Consider the following 13,326-nt stretch of genomic DNA (forward strand, 5'->3'; position numbering starts at 1 on the left):
TCTAACAACTACATGTTTAATGCTGAAGGAGAAAGATGAGATTACCATGTGTCTATTTGTAAGAACTGTCCAGACTGCACATTGGTTAACACCGCAGCGTCTCGGTGACTGAACCATAAGGTAGAGAGAGGTTGATCACAAGAGTCATCCAAACAAAAATACAAAACTGGAGAAACTGGAAAAAGGATGCACCTGGTTCCTGTGTGAGCCAGACTCATATCCTGTCCCTCTGCTCTCTGCAGCCAAAGTCAAAGCTCTTTGGTCACCAGTATGTGCCTGTTGGAAGAAGAGAGAGGAGAGGAGGGGATGACTTTGCCCCGCGGCACGTATGTGGAATCAGTTTCACGCAGCTGCAGTTAATGTGTGAAAGACAGTGCTTTGTCATTCGAACAACAGTCAGGCTTGGTGATTCTAACAAACTGATTTCTGATTTTTTCACTGCATTACTTAAATCAATCATACTCATGCCTTGATGAGACTTAGCCCCAGTATGGGCATCAATAATGCTGCCACACTAGTTAGTCTACCAATTGACTGAAGTTTTTATATATAGCTTGCATAATCGCAACATGTACAAAATGGACAGGTACACCACGTTTTATACAGAGTGAAATCTTTGGTTTATGGCTTATTACCTGCAAAACTAATGGCATTCCCATAAGGCTCATCTGTGCTTGGTCTGGTGAGTGCTAATTAGCAAATATTAGCATGGTAACATATTAAACCAATGGACATGACAAATATACCTGCTTAGCATCAGCATATTAACACTGTCACTGTGGGCATGCTAGTGTGCAGTTAGCATTTAGCTCAACAACACTGTGCCACTAGCATGGATGAGGTCTTTCTTAGTCTTGTATTTGCCATTCAAATGAACATTACACTTTCACTTCACCTATGAAGCTAATGTGGTACCTACCACTGAAACCTGAAACATGAAAATTGATAGAGCCTCTGCAAATATACAAAGTACTCTGATATATTTTATAGTTTTTGTTATTGTGACAGAGCACCATTATTAAAGTCAGATATTTCAATAAACACAAAAATGTCCTTCGTTCCTTATTTTGCATTCTGCACTGCATCAGTCCACATGAGGGTGGTTTCAAAATGGCTAAATTAAAAACATTTTAAGGGCAGATGAGAATATTACGTACTGTAGCTGAGTAAGCAGGGTGTGACTCTCAGCATTCTGCCTAACCCAAACTGGCAGACTCAGTGGTTTAAATGAGCTAATATAGTGGTGCTGGTCCAAAACTACACATATGTCATCACAGACACATGCACGTAAAGCAACAATCATGGCTTGTTACAGTGAGTCAGAGGGAAAATGAAAACCTTGACTATTGCCTCTGAGTACTTCAGATTATTCTTCTTCATTTTAGACATACAGCACAGTCTGTGTTGAACATTCATTAAATACACATAAAGCAGATTATAGCAGAGGCCGCTGTGATCAATAAAGTACTTAATAAAGTGGCTTCACAACCTCAGTCCTATATATCAGTCAAGCACAAAGCTTCTCAATATCTCAGTTAAGGATAAGTAAGTGTCTACTGTCAGGTGTATTTTGCTCACAGTATGTGGTATGGGCTATGGCCGATAAACTAGACTTTCAAATGTATACACTACAGCAGTGCTTCTCAATTATTTTCTGTTGCGCCCCCCCCCCCCCCCAGCAAGTAGAAAACAATTCGCCCCCCCCCCACCGCGACTATAAATAATAGTAATAATAATATGTAATAATATTTAATAATATGTAATAATAGGATGCTAACAATTCTCGCTGGTTTACTGAAGTAGTATTCACAAAGCGGGATGATTGTTGGCAATATTCGGCACGTTTTGGCTGAAATAACTCCAGCGGCTTATCAGCATGATTGGGATGTAATGTCTTCAAGTGGCGCCTTAATTTATTTGGCTTCACGCTGTCCGCTGCCAGCATATTTAGACAGTAAACACACCGGTCTGTCGTCTCCCACTGTAGTCACAGTGAAGCCAAGCGCTACATATGCTTCGTCATATTTCCTCGTCTTAGCTTTCGGGTGAGTTACTTTTGTCTCATTATCTTCGTCTCTCTCCGCCTTTCTTGTCATCCCTGTTAAAAATGTCTTCATGTTGTCTCTTAAGGGTTCGCTTACTGCACTTCATATCGCCTGCTCGGTGCAAAAAAGCCGCTACACCATAGAGCTAATACTCCCTGCGCACACTTTGACAATGAGAGCGCCACTGCCAACTACTGTAGTGGATGTGCAATTACACTTTATTCTAGTACGGCAAAAAAAGCATGTTCCCCAGGGTCACACGCGCCCCCCCTGGCATCGCACCACTATTTGAGAAGCACTGCACTACAGTAACATCTGGAGCTGTTTTGTCAGGACATTTTTTATGTCTACCTCAAAGAAAGAGCAGCCACCAGGCTAGATTTTGTTTAACATTAATAAATATGGACCCATTTGCTAGCGTTAAGAGGTTCTACAAGTATACTCGTATGCTTATGGTGGACCATAACCATGTAATTATGAACCTCCTGGATGTCCATCAGACCAGGGATACACAAGGATTAGAAGAAATAATGGCTGTCAGTGAGAAACTGAGTTTTGGTCCACGTGAAGAGAACCAGTGGAGAGCTGGGCAGGCGCCTTGGTGAGCGACTGGAATTAGATAAAGAAAACATCACATTATTGTAAAGTTTGCTATCAGAGTTCAGGCTCACAGGCACCCATAGGTTGGGAAAGGTTGAACTAAAAGACTAATCTAACTAACTAACTGTATATGGCAGTCATAATTAGAGCCACCTTGACCATCTTACATCTCACATCTCACCAGCGTTAACAATTTAATACATGATAATATATCGTTACAGTCTATTCTTTTGCATCCCTTTTATAGACAATAAGAATGACTGAACATACAGGGTTAGTGACTGTTTTAAATTTAAATGTCTGTTCTCCTAACCCTCTTGCTATTGTTCTACTGTAACTGCATCAGAGTAGTCAAAAAGTTTCCCTGCCGTTACTTTTCCTATTTCAGTCCAAGGATTAAAATTAGAATGAAAGATCTAACTGAATGAAAGCATTACCTCTAAAGAAGATACCAAATGTTACACAAAGCTATACAATGTATAACACAAAAATGAATGAGCACTTCAACAAAGAATATTCTTTAATGCTTATTGTGAAAACCGTCAAAAATATACAAACAGTAAAAATATAGAAAGCTTTTTTAAAATTTTCTTTAAAGCTCCACAGCTTCAATCAGTAGTAAAAGAAGACATTATTCCGGCCAAGAATGAGTGTACTTGAACGTAAGAATGAGAGAGAAGGGCCTGTGTAAAAAGCTGTCCAAGAAATAGTTAAAGTATAAACAAATGTGTCACTCAGCATTGGTGTGTAAGATAGTGAGGACATACTAAAAAGACAAATCTTCAAGAGATGAAATTGAAGAGTAAAATTTAAAGGCTCTCTACATTAAGTTTTGCCACAAGTTTTGAACATTTTATTACATTTCAGTCAGTGTATTGTTGTTGGTAAGCCACTGTGAAGCATGTAAAATTGTTCCTAAAAATGAAACCTGGTGGTTTTTGAATACCTGGAGGTGAAAACACTATCACTACATCATGACAGGTGAGTTTTTCCAACTGGTATGGGTACAGTGGTTAGAACCTGGTTCTGGAAAACAAATCTCTGTATGCGCTCAAAGATCCAGAGGAAGATGAGGAGGACACTGACGTATTGAATCCAGGCAAATTTGATGGTTTCCCAAAAGCCAGGGCGGTAAGTGGATGGAGACGGTTAAGGAAGAAATGATAAAGAAAACTTCTAATATAGGCCATACCTTTGGCCGTACCTGCAGAGAACTCAACTCAAAGAGAATGAGGAACAAAGAACAATGTATGAATAGTTTGCAAAGAGTGTCACCTATCCATCCATTCATCAATTTTCTATACCGCTTATCCATCAGGGTCGCGGGGGGCCGGAGCCTATCCCAGCTGACTACAGGTGAGAGGCGGGGTTCACCCTGGACTGCTCACCAGTCAGTCGCATGGCTGGCACACACAGATAGCCAACCATACACTCTCACACTCACACCAATTAACCTAATGTGCATGTTTTTGGGATTGTGGGAGGAAGCCGGAGTACCCGGAGAAAACCCACGCAGGCACAGGGAGAACATGCAAACTGAGTGTCACCTAAATAAAAGGAAATATTTGAAACTTAGCGTTTTATTCATCAAAGTCCTGGTTACTCAGGACACACCACAGAGGCTGGTTTTCACTGGGAATTGTTATACCAAAAGATGGATACATTATCTGGCAAACCAATTCTAGAAATTTGGAAATTCGTGACATCTCTGTACTGCACCTGGACAGCGCAGTCTGTAGCTCGGTGCTGTACAATATTTAAATGATCCTCTCTCTCTCTGTCAGGTGAGGATGAAGTTGATGTGCTGTTATTGATTTATAGTGTTCCAGCGTGTGTACGCAAACACAGGCAGACAGGTGCTACTGTGATGTGTCATAGCATAAACCACAGTGTGTGCTGGATTACACAAATACTACGGTAAGTGCATTGTGCAGCTGACAACAGTACGAGTGCTGCTTTTTGGATTTTAATTAACGCAATATTATGATTTATCCACATCTGTAGCATCACATAATGACGTTTAATTGATCGTCTATTAATATATCAAGTTAGTTGTTTTATTTTTTGCTTGATTTAAAGATAATAATAAGTCCCTCGCATACTTGGCACAGTTCAGGGGGCCCACAACGGGACCTTACTGCATATGTAAAAATACGTACAATAGTCAATGAATTACACATTTCAGAACAATTTTGCAACTTAACAAAGTCAGCTTGTCATGAAACTGAAGTAGAAGATCGCGAAAATATGCAATTAAAAAACTACAAACCCAACAGCCACATAAGTGACGTCGTCTCGTTTGACACTCGGTGAAACGGGTCCTGCATGCTGGCTAGCTTACACCAGCATCACCTATCAGCTAACTCCCTTTTCACACAGCTGCAGCTGTCAAGACACCCAGACGTATTGTGGTTGTCACTTCTTTTCGTAGTCTTTCTGTGTCAGGCTCACGACCATGTTTGTGTAGTGATGTATATTGTAAAAGAGAAGGGATGTAGTTCACTTCCTTGAAACGCATCATACGTATAATTCATGGCACAATTCAAACAGGATCAAAAATGATCTGTTTCTCATCACTAAATACCATACATATTTTCTACAAAGTAAAGTCCTATGGAGGATACCAGAAGGGGAGGGACTCTATTAGTAGAGAATTGTAGCCTTTAGCCTTGTTTTTCAGGTCTTTGAACTACTTAAGGGCTTTTCAACAACTATTCAACTGCCTCTTAATTAAGAGCCTTTCAGTACTACAAGTGATATGTCAACTGCCTTGAGCATTATAACTTAAACTGCCACTCCTATTCCAAACCTGGTGGTTTGTTTTTTTTCCAGCAATTTTTAGTACACTGTAAATAATTGCTTACAAAAGTAATAATTTATAGTTTGTTATAATCCCTTTATTAAATCTTTATAATTCTCATAATCTCAAATTAACAGATTAAAGTGAAGTGTTACCCTAAAAGGTATATAAAAAAATGCTTCAAAATTAGGTTTGAGTGTATTTAGTGTTAAAACACACATACACACACACACAGACCCTTTCATACATTTAATTAAAGGATATCTTATGACCTCCACAGGGTAACGGATTTCAGCATTGAGCTGAAAGGGAGCACCAGCAGCTCGCCCCACAGTCCACACTGGCATGGGACATGACAGCACTGTGGTCACTTTGGAAGATAAAAAAAGCATTAAAATGACAAAGCCAAAATGATAGCTGTGAATGTGATAAACTGGGTTTAAATCCTACTCAGGAAGGTGGTTTAGCTTGAGCTAAATCTAGTCACACAGTATATTTAGTTGCAATAAACAAGAAAGAGCAAGAAAACAATATAATAGAAGCCTTTGTTGACTTACAATTTCTATTCTGGTAGCTCCCAATTATGTTGTTGAGGTCATAAGCATCTGCAAAGGGGCTGGAGCCATCAATAACCGACACCTTGGCATCAATAAAGGAAAAAACAGAAACAGAACAATACCTTAACAAAAATCAATATCGTACTGCAGGCATCAGAGCAAATTCATACTCCATTTGAATATTTTTACACCTACTCCTACTAAAGAACCTACTAAAGAGTTCATTATGGGCTTTACATGAAACAAGGCAGGCCCCTCCATAACAAAGCTGGAGAATAGTGCTTTGTAAAGGCAGACCTTGTGGACATGATGAAAGCAAGTCCCTCTGAGAAAGAATGGAAACAAATTCAGTTCTCCTTCTCGTTTCGGAAAATGGTCGCCTCCTCCTCAACTGCACAGTTGTGGAAAGTATTTTGTCGTGCTTCTCACTGAGGAAAGGGCCAACAACCAATGTGTCGCCTAGAAACGCAGCAGCACTTTTGTTTTTTCTTTTTTTTTCTTGTCTGTAGCTACAGTGCAGTTGTTGTCTGTACATCTCTGTGCTGACTGCCTTGATGAAGTTTCATTATGAGGCAGAGGGTTTATTTCTGTACAATGCTAATGCTTATTTCACCTGTTGCAGTGGGTAGCACAGTTGGTTAATTAATCTGAGTTTTGTCCTGTTTTCTGGTTAGGTTTTACAGAGAAAGGCGGCCGTACTGTATATTTAAGACAATCGATTGTAAGTGCTCACCTGTAGAATAGGAAGTCTGTCTTGTTACTGTTGTTGGTTTACACGTCATGGCTCTGAGGCCAGCAGATTTTATTTTGCAGATTCATGTATTCTTAAATTATCATCACTATCATATAACATCATCATCATTAGTTGCCCTTTTTAAACAATGTAACACAGATTTTTTTTCTTGCTTTATTGTGAAGTGCAGTTCTACACTGGGTAAAGTATTCTAGCACCAGTGTTGGGAGCTAAAACTCACAAATGTCCTGTTGATTAGGTGTCCCAAAACAAAACAGATAAAGGCAAAACATCCAGAGCAGACTGTAAAACAGGCCTCAGCCGTGTGTCTTGCTTGTGTTCGTAGACTCATCCCGGCAGAGTGGCATTAATTCAACAGATAATTTCTGGTGTATTTCCGCCCTGCATCGAAAACTACCTGTACAAGCTGCTGATTTTGCAAATGCAATGTTTTCAAAGGCCAAAAGAATATGGAACAGAGTTTATCAACACACCTTCAGAGGGTCTGCATTCTTGTAGGTAATAAGCTCACAACACCCTGCCCTTCTCACAACACGTTTCATCAGTGCAACAGTATAACAGTAGTACCTCAAATAGGATTCAGTGATATGCTGTGAGGCAAAAAAATAAAATGGCCCGATTCACCTAGCTTGCACTGTTTGTTTAGGCCGCAGCTGGTAAATGTATAACGCATAATTGCTGGAATGTCATTGATTAATCCTCTATTAAAGGCAGTTCAGACTGATATCAAATGCCATACTGATGAGCTATTATTTTTTTAATCTTTAATCCGATCTCCTTCATTTTTTGCTGTATTACTGATGGTTTATTTGTGGGGCTTTCTGATGAAGCATTGTTTCAAACCGCTCACTCATTGTTGCAAAATGTAATGTGAATGTTTGACCTGATTGTCCTTGTCATCCTTGTTCACTTTGTGTGATGTTCAAAGTTTGGCAAAAATGGTACAAACTCTGGCTGCAGCTGGCACTAGGGCTGGGCTATGAGAAATGTTATGATCACAATCATTTTTTTCCATACTGATCAATATAAATATCAATAATCAGAAAGATATATAGTTTGAAAATGCTGCTATTTTGAAGAGTATCCTGATCATGACTGAAGACTGATGAAATCAGAGGGCTCATTAGTTAAAGAACATTTGCAGAACATTTCGGCTGCTGATTGTAAACACACGGTTCAAAGTCCGCCAATAATCAGAGTCTTAATAGTTGAGAGAGCAGAGACAGAGAGTGACAGTTATCACAAACAAAATAGCGAATCACAGAAATAAAACATTATTTTTCTGTTTCAGAACAGTTGCATTCTGAATCACCCAGACCTCTGCACGGCCCTCTTGATTCTGTGTGAGTACGGCTGAAGAGCAGGCTTCAACCCGCCTCTCCTGTCTGGGCAGACCGAGACAGCAGAGGAGAGAGACCATGGAGAAACAGCTTGCTAACCCGCTTGCTATGTTTCTACAGAGTACTGACCTCATGATGTTATTGGCTGGGGACTATGCATCAATGCACAAAGGCTGACGCCCAGAAATGTCCCAACACAGCAAAGGAAATACAGACAGAGGGCTGGATCTCTGCAGCTACTCATAGGTCTCTACAATGCTTTTATACAATGTTTACAATATTGTTTTTAGACATTGCTGTACATTGTGACTTTAAACTTTAAACAAATAGAACAACATAAACTTAACCTTAATAAACTTAATAAACTGCACAAACATGGCTTAGTTTAGAATAGATTCTGTGATAAAACAATATAACGAATAACACCTAAATGTAACAAACATCAAACATGGTTTATCTGCCTTAACAAAATAATACAAATTGCCTGTCTTGCTAGACCACATTTTCACACTCTCAGTGTGGCTGCTGGTAGTGCTGCTAGTGTGGATGTATAAATGGTGTTTAACCGCTATGTTTCATAAAAAATTTGCATGCACCCATCACTACCCCAGCTTCCTGTACACTGCTCTGGCAGGCTCTGCGCCAGGCTTGGATCATATCACCTACAGAGTCTCAGTGTGTGGCATTTTTTGAGACCATTCATGGTTGGCAATGTCTACTCTATTTGAATTATTGGTACAAAAAGAAAACAATAGGAGAGGCAAACAAATCAGGTGGACAGAGAGAAAGACAGTGAGTCGGTGTCCACTCACATTGTAAATGTTGTGCAGTCCTCGGTGTGGCAGGGGTGTCCTCTGCTGCAACCTCAGGTCTCCACTGATGAACAGCTTAGCTCCAGGGACGGAGGAAGAGTGTTGCACATAGGCCAGGCTCTGCATCACCACTGTGGACATCCGCTGGCAAAACGCAAGAAACTAAATTAATTCAGGTGGAAAATTAATTACGAAGGCTAATCCTAAAATCAGTTTAGAGAGTATTTAAACTGATAAATGTATTAACATTAGTTATTCTAATATTCAATTAAAAAAAACAAAACAAAAGTAAAAACAGTATCCCAGTTCAAATACCATTAGGTCAAACCTTGCATTACACAGCCAAAGAATTGCATATTTGAAGTAGGGCCTCAAACAGGCAAAGTAGTAATGCAGGAATGATCATGATGATGACCCAGTCTCGTAATAACAATTCACTGACTGTAATCTTTAAATATTAACTAAAACAACCCTGAATTAGGGCTGAGTTCAGGTTAACTTTGTTAAGTTTGTCATTACCTCCTATCCAGCTGAGTACAGCTTTCTTAATAGTGGTACAAAAATGTGAAGCATCTACATGTCATCTCATGTATGGTGTATTGTGAATGGCTGGATAGACTTGGTACTGCAGGAGAATACATACAAAGAGCTGGTAGCTGAAGGTGAGCAGCAGCTGGACACTGTACACTTGCTCCTCTGGTTTTAGTGGTAGCTGCAGTTGAAAAATCAGGAGGTCCAACTTCCCATCCTGATTCTGGTCCTCTTCTCTCACCTGAAGAAACCATACCATACCACTGAAACCGTACTGTGCAGCAGTTTGCCAGTCTGATAACTAGTTTCTCATATCCACCGTAGGCTTTTCTTATTCACAAGTCACCTCTACATCTGACATTCTACGCTGACAGTGTTAAAACAGAAACATCAGGGTGGATATTATATAAATACAGGCACACCCATGTAGGCACAAACGACAAGGTGCAAGGGAAACTTGTGTACATATAAGTGAAGTGCTCTCAATGTCTTACAGAGACAGCAGGGATCCGGAGGTTGGCCCCAAGCATGTTGTTAAGATGGGGGAAGGTGCTCCAGGCGACGTAGTCTCCCTGAGTACTGGTTGCTGCCACCAGCAGAGTCTGGTACTGGAACCTCACAACCGGTTGTTCCTCATAAGTGCTTCTTTTGATCCAAAAACCTAACATAACGTAGTATTAAAAGGCAAGCAAACATTTCTTCTTGTTTAATAAAACCGTCAGGCGTATTTACACTTAACGGAGTAACTTAAGTATTTATCTATACTTCTGTTGCTAAAAGCATAGATCCTTATTGTTTAATGGCAGGCATTGCAGTAATGTACCTTGGCTCCTGTAAGCAACCAGCAGAGGAGCGATGTAGGTAAGGCATAAAACGATAACCACAAACACAGTGGCTTTCGTACAAACACTCGTTTTGTACCGAAGCAAAGCCGGGTGAGAATAGACCTCGTAGAAAGCCATAGATAACCGCGTTCGTAACCGTCGGTGTTGTGTATAATCAAGTCAACCGGATAGCTAGTTAATGTCCAAGCTAGCACAAATGCTGAGGGAATATGGATACGGTACGGATATGGATACGCTAGCAGACAAAAAATGGTAAGTAGGTAAGTAACGCTCATCTATCAAACTCCGAAATTCGTCTCTGACATCGTATTTTAGCGAAACGTGAAGTATTAAATGCTATTTACGTTTGACAACTAGCAAGTTTAGTACCATGCACCGCGCCATCTTGAAATTTAGCTTAGCGTCTCCTGGTTACCATGGCTGCTGAGTTCCCGAGTTCCTGAGTGCCCCATTCCAGCGCTACAGACACAGCAAAACCTCCTGTTATTCAGACTTCGGTTTGTTCACGCATGTTTGTCCCCTTTGCTGGCCCTGTAGTCACATTTAAATTTCATCTATAAATGAATTACTTTTACGGTGTTACATATTTGGAGCGATTCGTTATTAAATCAAACTAGACACAAACAAACTGAGCATAGCAAGGCTACTTGACAACTTCCAGAGAAACTAACTGTAAGCTCCTAAATTAGCTGAATCGATTATATGAGTAATCATTGCACAATCATTTATTATGATTTGTACAACAGTTTGTAGTTCTTTTCAAAAAGTGAAAGCAATGTTGTAGTATAAAAGGCTGGGCCCCTACTTATGCAGCCTAATTGGCCTCCTTCCCCCATTTTACAAACATACAATTACTATATTATACTATACAAACTCTATGTTATATAAATAACAGCAAAACTACGTTATATCCCTACTCAGGAAAAAATACCTTTTCCAGGGAAAATCACACTAATGAAAACATAATTCTGAATATTATATTCCATTTCTGCCACACATTCTACTAATGGTTTTTTTTTCAGTGTTTTGGTTCATTTTGTCAAATGAAAAAACTAGAGTTTGTGACATCTTATGTAAAGAGGTAAATATGACACAGAATATCTGATTTATATTTTGTGCTGCTTTTGCGGGTGCCTTCATCATTTCAAGTGTTCATTATAAAAAGATGTCAATCTACCACGCTACCAAAACTTTTTTTTGGTTGATTAATTCCACTTTTTTTAAAAAACAAAATGATTGCTTCAAAGTTTGCACAAAGCAAGTTCTCCTCAACATCGGAACAGTTACGACACTTGACTCTCGGGACAAACTATTTTTGTCCATTTGACTGTGGAGCAGTCCACCTTTCGGAGCAGGGAACCCCCCTGAGAGATTTAAATATTGCTTTAGCTAAAATAAATAGTCAACAATAGCTAACTGTTTACTTATAGTACTATTATTAATAAATTTTCAAAATTGCAGATAAAAACAGACTTTTGAAGCGCCCTTCCCGTGTTGGGCCATGGGTACAAAGTTCCACTATTCCCCTGACATCTGTGTTGCATCGGACCAGGCTTGTCCCACCACAGCAACATAGACTGTTTAGGACTGATTAAAATTAAGAAACAGGCTAGTTGCAGTTTTTTTCATGGGGGTTGCCTGACTTCACAAATGGTGAGGTCATGCGCTGATGTAAGACAAAAAGGTCTGGCTGACAGTCTCAGTTCCAGTTCATCCCAAAGGTGTTGGATGGGGTTGAGGTCAGGACTCTGTGTGGGCCAGTCAATTTCTTCCACACCAAACTCATCCAACCATGTCTTTATGGACTTTGCTTTGTGCACTGGGGCACAGTCATGCTGGAATAGAAAAGGACCTTCAACAAACTGTTGCCACAAAGTTGGAAGCATAGCATTGTCCAAAATGTCTTGGTATGCTGAAGCATTAAGATTTCCCTTCACTGGAAGTGAGGGGCTGAGCCCAAACCCTGAAAAACAGTGTCATACCAAACACTGAATCCAGTAATAGAGAGGTGTGTCTTAATACTTGTTAAAGTTAAAGTTAAAGTGACATATCTTGTCATTGGAGGGAACTCACTCCAACGAAATTTGTTCTCTGCATTTAACCCACCCAAGTGACGTGCACACACACACAGCAAACCCGGGGCAGTGGGCGACCGCGTGCAGCGCCCGGGGAGCAGTGGGGGTTAGGTACCTTGCTCAAGGGTACCTCAGTCATGGACACCGGGACGGGGAATCGAACCAGCGATCCACCGGTTACGGGTCCGACACCCTAACCGCTGATCCACGACTGCCCCTTGTGTCTATATAGTGTAGTTACCTTTGGGTCCTGTACATGAGTACATACTCTAATTATCTATAACAATGACACGCTGCAGCTGTTCAGTCACTTCCACTGTGTGGCTGTGTACAAAGTGGTTTTGTGGATTGACTGGCAGTGAGCTGGGAGGGAAATGTGGTCCTGTGCTGCTCTTCGGGAGTTGTGGCAATGCTGGCCTGAATACGGAGCTCTTGGTCTGGCTATTGGCTGGACCAAAGTGGACATTGTTTAATCCTAAAGATCTAACAGAAATATAAATAAAATAATTAAAAAAAAAACAAAGAAAGTGAAGGTTTCTTTTGTGATCATGACACCCCGTTCAAATGTTTACATTTTTATGACGCTTAGCAAGCAGTGCTACAAAACACACAGCAAAAGCTACACACACATTTTGACAATTGAGACAATTGTTCATTGCTGCCAGCTAGTAACCACACTGACGATGAGGTGAGATCCATAGCTGCCTGACTAGGATCAGCAGGTGACTTTGTGTAAAGTGGTGTAAATATGAGGCAATACATATGTGGAAAAAAAGAAGTAACTAGAATTCTTGCCACGCCTGTGCCTGGTATGTGTATATATGACAGGGTATATACACTTCTCTCATGCTTGTTGGACATCCTCTACGTAAGTCTATTTTAAATTTTAAAGATAAGAAAATAACCCATTTTCAACTCATTCAATTGAATCAAATTACTTTTAGGTCCTAAACATGGTACAGCTTTT

The 13,326-nt window shown here is 40.2% G+C and overlaps 1 protein-coding gene across 1 annotated transcript; it reads right to left on the reverse strand.

The window, feature by feature from the left end:
- Positions 1–3,147: 3,147 nt before the first annotated feature.
- On the reverse strand, positions 3,148–10,712 carry tmem231 (transmembrane protein 231). The gene is made up of 7 exons (XM_046393998.1): positions 10,263–10,712; positions 9,934–10,100; positions 9,552–9,680; positions 8,909–9,052; positions 6,003–6,084; positions 5,710–5,815; positions 3,148–3,780 (listed from the first exon to the last, which is right to left on the reverse strand). The coding sequence occupies exons 1-7, from the start codon at positions 10,399–10,401 to the stop codon at positions 3,618–3,620; spliced, it is 930 nt and encodes a 309-aa protein (XP_046249954.1). The 5' UTR covers positions 10,402–10,712; the 3' UTR covers positions 3,148–3,617.
- Positions 10,713–13,326: the final 2,614 nt, after the last annotated feature.

Source organism: Scatophagus argus, chromosome 7 (assembly GCF_020382885.2).
Source record: "Scatophagus argus isolate fScaArg1 chromosome 7, fScaArg1.pri, whole genome shotgun sequence".
Lineage (NCBI taxonomy): Eukaryota > Metazoa > Chordata > Actinopteri > Scatophagidae > Scatophagus > Scatophagus argus.